General features: G+C 35.1%; 1 protein-coding gene across 1 annotated transcript in view; it reads right to left on the bottom strand.

The window, feature by feature from the left end:
* Positions 1–6,867, bottom strand: part of ofcc1 (orofacial cleft 1 candidate 1) — a 78,369-nt gene that overhangs the window by 66,782 nt on the left and 4,720 nt on the right. The window contains exons 4-5 of the mRNA XM_016555138.1: positions 5,603–5,842; positions 740–1,003 (exon numbers count right to left, since the gene is read on the bottom strand). Coding sequence (XP_016410624.1) covers positions 740–1,003; positions 5,603–5,842 — 504 coding nt within the window. The remainder of the gene's footprint in view (positions 1–739; positions 1,004–5,602; positions 5,843–6,867) is intronic.

Raw genomic sequence — 6,867 nt, 5'->3', positions numbered from 1 at the left:
AAAAAAAAAAGACATGGGAAGTGTTGTTTCTTTTACTGTCTGGGACTCTTCGAAAACAAACCTGTAATGTTTTGCACAAAATCACAGACTGCTTCTTTCTCATATGGAATGACTTTTTTTTTTTCACTTTATGCACCGATTTGGCTGGTAAATCTGCAGATTTATCTGGATTGACTTTAAACATGGTAAAATGTGTCAAACTGTCAAAGTAGCCAAAATATATATTTTTTTAACATTAATGGGATTGTGAATGTGTACAATTTGTATGGACTTTTTGTGGAGTGCAGATCCCATAAGGATATATTAATTGGTTACACTCACTACACACAATATTTTCCAATTATATGAATGCATTAGATTGAGAAAAGCCTTTGCTCTGCTTTTTAATTTCATTAAGCTGTTGAGTAACAGGATCAATGCTTCTCCTCAAATGTATCTGGATGTGTTTAGTAAAGATGTGGTTTGTTTACAACCTGGCTCCAATTTCCAATTTTCTTTCTAGAGCCTTTACACTCTCTCACACACACACTCACATATACAAACCAGGCACTATTCTACAAAAACTATCTTTTACAGAGTTCACTTAGGGTAAAGTGGTTTATTAGCTTAAAGCAATTACAACATAAAGTAAATAAAACTGTTATTAATTATTATTATTATTATTATTATTATTATTATTTATAGTATGAATCATTAGACTGTTGAATATCTTCATAAAAGTAAACCTTTAAAGATGTACCTGGAAGTAGAGGTTGCATAGCCAGTTGTCCAGGTCAGTGGAAAGCAGATGCTCAATTCTGCGGAACTGGTTGAGTGAGGGGTTCAGACTGCCACGCAAGAGAGGGGTCTTGAACTTGCCATTGAAGAGTTGGAGGGAGCAGTCGCAGACGGGAAATGCACCCCAGCCCACCACAGAACTCACATGACTGTGATCTCCAGGCAGAGATAACAGCTTGAACACTAACACACTGGACGGCAACAGATCACATGATGCAGGCAAGACCTGGAAGAGACAAAAAGGGAACAATACCTACAGTAAATCTAAATCTATCATTTAAAACAAATCTAGAAAAAAAAAAGGGGACAAAGAGAGTTCAGGGTCAAAGTCAAAATTATTTATTAGCACATGTAACACAGAGAAGACCAAAGCGACTGATTAAAATAATTTGCATTACAAAAATTAAACACTACTCTGTTTGTTTAGCACAAAATGAAATCATGGTGTTTCAAATGCAAACGAATCTTTGATAGACAACTTTTAAATATATTAATAGACAGAGAGGATGCAAGCTTATTCTTTAAAAAATGAATAACTAAAAAAAAAAAAAAAAAAAAGTTGAATACCTTCAATAAAATTTTAGATTTAATGTAGTGTGGTCCCAAATTAACTAGCCCCTAATAATGATTCAAATTTTGCAACCCTGTTACATTTAATCCTGCAAAACATTTAAACTAGTGTTTTGTTGATGTTTAATTTGTATTCGTTATTATTATTATTGTTATTATTATTATTATTATTATTATTGCTAGAATTCAGGTAAGAAAAATAAATTCAGGGATTGCGTTCCTATGTAACAGGTTAAAAAAAAAAATCATTAAAAATTATTTTAAAAAAAAGTCAAACAAAATAATTTATTTTGACTTATGTGGACATACAACATTTTTGGAAAGTTAAGCACCCTTCACTGATGCTATATATTATTGTAATAGTCTAAAATAAAGCATCCTCTAATTTTCACTGTGGCACACAAAACACAGCTAACGGTTTTAACACTACTCGTTAGAGAAAGTAAAACAGAAAAGGGGTGCAATGTAAAGAGTAAATTCTCTCTTACAAAATGGATATTTTGTATCTAATTTCCTCTCTCTAGTTAAAGATGTAAATGTGTTTAATATGATCTAAAGTTTGAACCTAGATGATGAAACATCGGAATGTGATTATGGCTGCTTTCAGGAAGCCATCTCAGCAGGAGCGCCAGCATGTGATGATCCCAACATGACAGCCGTGACATCACTAGAACATATGTAAACCAGGCACATTTAAGGAAAAATGTGGTATATCAGGAAAACGTGGCATGAGGAATAACACGCAGAGATCCTTATTTACCCATCAAGCAAGAGACAGACCTTTAAAAAATGAACTGACAAAAAGAAGCGATTGACTTCATCAGTCACTCCAGGAATATTCTATCCCTCCATTAGGAGTAATGGAAAACGGAGAAGACTTCTTTTATCACATTCATCATGTGTTTCTCTTCTAATCGCTTTGTGCTCACACCTAAAAAAAAAATGGCACAGATTCCCTGCATCGGGCCTCAAATGTATGCCATAATCTCCTGCATTATACATATTGAATAATATTTCAGACGCTTAATTCACTGAAAAATAAGCAAGAACGCTGCTGACTGTATCAATTGGCAAAGAAAAAGAGATTAAAAAAGGAAAGAGTGAAAACACAATGAAATGGCTGAAACATTGTGTTTTAGGCCTGTGTCAGTTCTCAGGTACAACTGCTACATGCTGGGAATCTATTAAAGCATCACAGAGATCAGATTTCATTCAAAACAGACCTGTGCTTACTGAGCAAACTCCACAAGAGAAAGAGGGGAAAAGAGAAAACACAAACATGTGAAGGCATAAATTGAAAAAAAACAAAAAAAAAGTGAATTTAAGTGCATTTCCCTCATGGACTGCTGGTGTCATTCTGCTTTTTAACATTAAATGACTGTTTTGGCTTTAGATGGAAGCGCTATGAAACAACAGAATGAAGAGATTTGAAAATGAGACCGAAACTACAGATTGACAAAGCAGCGAAAGATTCTTCTTATCTTCTGCTTCCTTGCCTGGACCATCACATCTTTCACATCCCACTTGAAGGAAAGACTCAAATCTGCAAGATGGATCAGACCAGAGCATCTCTACGCGCCAGCCAGGGACACTCAAGAAAAACATGATGAGCTGTAGCTTTCCTCCTACTAACGTTAATTCCTCGTTTCCTCTGCAAAAGCTGTTGAGGAAAACAGACGAGGCGAGAGCGCACGGTAATGTGGGCAACTGCGAAAAGCAAATGAGCCAATTACAGACAAATCTGATGGAAATCTTCGAAACATAAACATCAACAGCAACAGGATTGGCTATAAATAAGAGCTGGTAGAGGATAGAGGAGACTGACACTAGACAATCTCAATGGAGCGCTAAATGATCGCCTGCCAAATAAGAGCCCACGGTTTTGGACGAGAGAGGAGGAGTATTCAGTTAAAGCGGCCCACTTTATTTCCTTTGTGTCAGACGCTTCTGTCTGCAGATATAGGCCTGACTACACAAGCGCATGCTAGATTAGGTGCTTTATTTATTGATCGTGATCACATTTTTAGGTTCTTTATTTACAGTGCTTGGATGGCACTACTGAACAAACATTCTGGTGAGGGTTTGGTCTAAACTTCTGGAATAAATTCAGCCCAAACCACTTAACACAGACTCCATTCAAGCTTTGATTTGAAGATAATTTCCGTCTTAGGTGTGTACAGACAAAAAAACTGATTTTGAGGATCAAGTCATAATATTACAAGAATAAAATTGCAATGTTTTGGGAATAATCTCACAATAGGCCTTTTACAAAATAAAGTTATGAGAATAAAGTAAGCTTACAAGATTAAAGTGTTATTTTGAGAATAAAGTTTTAGAGATCTTCACATTTTCAGATCTCATAATATCAGAGCTTCATTGTCGAAACATTATCACTTTATTCTTGTAAATAGAATAATTAGATTATTCTCTCTTTTTTTAAGTAACACTAAAACTCATTAATCATTAATCAAAATCATTAAAAAAAATGAATAAAGTCTCCCATTGACATATAGTGCATTGATCAATTTATAGGTCTTCTTTCATCTTCTTTCTTTACAGCTCTTCCTCATACACAGGCGACAGAAAACAAGATGTGCGCTAAACGCTAAAGCATCACTCCCATAAACTAACTTAATATTTAACACTATTGCTCTGAACAGCATTGATAGTTCCTTAAAAGCATATCGTTATTTATTTTTTCTTATTTTCTCAGTAGTTCTGAGTTCTGGAATTCTGGTTTCACAGCATAATTTTTGTACATCATTTTTATCCCAATAAACCGTCAGCTCTTGTATAATGAATTATAAATTTGATTTGCGTTCACACACTAAATGTCATGTTAGAAAAGCAGCCGTTTTATTCACAGTGACTGTCCCTCAAGTCAAACCTTGAGCTTTCAGCAGCAGTTTTTAATACAGTCTCTTTCCACTCCTATACACACACTCACTGTTTAATATCACATTTCATAAGCCTCATTCTGACTCTATATTCAACAGCTGAAGTGGAACCGCAGAGAGAAAAAATAGCATGGTCCTGTTCTGGAATTTAGTCCCATCTGATAATTAGAGTCATTTCTGTCCCTCCGTTCTACACAACTACCACTTTGATGCTTAAAAAGTGTATTAAGAGATCGGTTTGCTTGGTTGCTTCGTATGATGAGCAGCCTATATTTAAGCTTTTATTCACATATTTACATTGAGCTGTTTTCCATAACTGGTGTGTGTGTGTGCCTAAATTAAATCTGTTCATCATATAAAGCGATTGATTCATATGGATTATGGATTAGTAGTCCACATGAATTCATATGGATTAGTATCAAAGTGGTTTTCATTTCATTTCACTGAATTTTCATTTTTGGGTGGACTATCCCTTTAAAAGTGAGTGTGAGTTAGTTTTCATAAAGCTTTTTGATGTATGCTTTGTGATATATAACAATATTGCAATAAAATATGCTCTTTCAAAAGTTTGGTGTTAGTAAGTTTTGTTTTTTTATTGATTGATTGAAGGATTTTTTTTTCTTATACATTGATCAAAACTGACAGACGTTTATAAGGTTAAAAAAAAAATGTATTTCAAATAAATGCTTATTGTGCTTTTGTCCTTTTTAACTTTCTAAGTATTAAAGAATCTTGAAAAAAAAACGTATCATGGTTTCTACAATAATTGTAAGCAGCACATCTGTTTGCACAACTATTTTCAACATTGCTAATTATAAGAAGTGTTTCTTGAGCACCAATCAGTGTATAAGAATGATTTCTAAAGGATCATGTAACACTGAAGACCGGAGTAATAGCTGCTGAAAAAAATTAGCTTTGCTATACTAAATATAAATTATATTATATATAAGAAAACATTGTTTTAAATTAGAATAATATCTCTTTGTGAGCTCCAAAAAATACAGAACATCTTAATAAAATAATGGGGGGGAAAATGCATTTTTTTAGCTTGCCAAACTGAGAAAACAAATGTAAATATGCTTTCAAAACTCATTACTTCTGACAAAAATATGACAAATGTTCTCAGTGACAGACGGCCCCTCTGAGCAGCACCCATGATTGATAGTGGTAAAATATCCCACAATTTCTAACGTAAAGGTGATGACGTTTGATTGCTGTGCTCTTTAATGTAGCATAAATCCACTCATATCAACAATCATCAAATCGGTTCTTTGAACATTAGCCATTTTGTTGTTAGGGTTAAATAAACTGCAGTGCTGTGAGTGCCTCAGGAGGGCAGTTTGCTAGGGTTTTCTTACCATGTAGAGGCTCTGGTTAATGTTGAGCTCTATGTCAAAGTATCGGCCCTGGTGTTCCACGGGTTCTGTTCTTCCAACCCACTGCTGCTCCTGCAGACGGGACCAGTGCAGCGTGCGGCCGCCCAGTTGAGTCTGAAGAGACACGCTCAGTGAGTACAGACCTCTGGGCAGCTTCTCTCTCACGGCCCTCAAACACAAAACAAGCACCTCTATGGGCTCCGGGGTCCGAGTCCATTCCACCTACACAGGAGAATGAAATATTTCACTATGTGAAAAAGACCTGAAGAGAGTAAGAGAGAAAACTTTACAGAAAATAATATTCATTTCTACTTTTTCTTACAGCTTTGTGATGAATATTAACAAAGAATTTGTCAACATTTGTTAACGTTACCAATATATGCACCCTGCAGAATTGAGATGCATTGAGATTATTTTTGGAATGAGATCATGACTCCCTGAATCAAATTCAAATAGAATCAAATAGAACTGGCTTTTCTTTATATTGAGAGGATACACAGAGACCATGATCAGAAAAGAATACTGGTTTATAGTTTATTAAATACTGCCCAGTATACATTAAGTATGTGCAGTATACTGGCAACTATTTGAAAAAAGCTATTATAAAAATTATTATAAAATATTATAAAAAGGCTACTATTTGATGCATTGCTTCACAATAAAAAAATAAGTAATATGCTATATTGCACATGACCTCATCACGTTGCATGTGAGTGTCATCTATTAGTTGAGTCATCTATTGATGAGTTATCATCTGAAATGGAAGGTCAAGTACAAATATGGTATTATGGTATGCAGTGTGTTCTGATGTATACTGCACATTGTGGAAAACGTACTCGGCCACTCATCAGAATATTTGCATTCTGTGCACAGTATACATTCTATATACATGCAACTGTGGCGTAAGTGGTGTAACGCCATAACACTCGCCTAGATTACATCAAAGCAGCTCGCCAGATCCTTTACACTTCTCATCCCTCGCTTTCTGGCATGCAGGCCGGCTTTCGCTGAAACCTCACTGACAGATAGACAAAACACATTGCAAACAGGAAACACCCCCCTCCCCCCTCTCCAAAAAAAACACACACACACACACTCATGCATACACACAGAAAAACTTATTTTCGTTCTAAGTATAGCCTAATATTCCGAGATTAAGCTTTATCCTTAATTATTTTCATTTTAATTAGTAAATCTTAATTAACAATGAACATTTACCCTTAAATTTTTTGGCGTGAGAACGAAGG

This window comes from Sinocyclocheilus rhinocerous, unplaced genomic scaffold (genome assembly GCF_001515625.1).
Source record: "Sinocyclocheilus rhinocerous isolate Xijiao unplaced genomic scaffold, SAMN03320098_v1.1 scaffold286, whole genome shotgun sequence".
Lineage (NCBI taxonomy): Eukaryota > Metazoa > Chordata > Actinopteri > Cypriniformes > Cyprinidae > Sinocyclocheilus > Sinocyclocheilus rhinocerous.
This window is presented reverse-complemented; position numbering and strand designations above follow the sequence as displayed.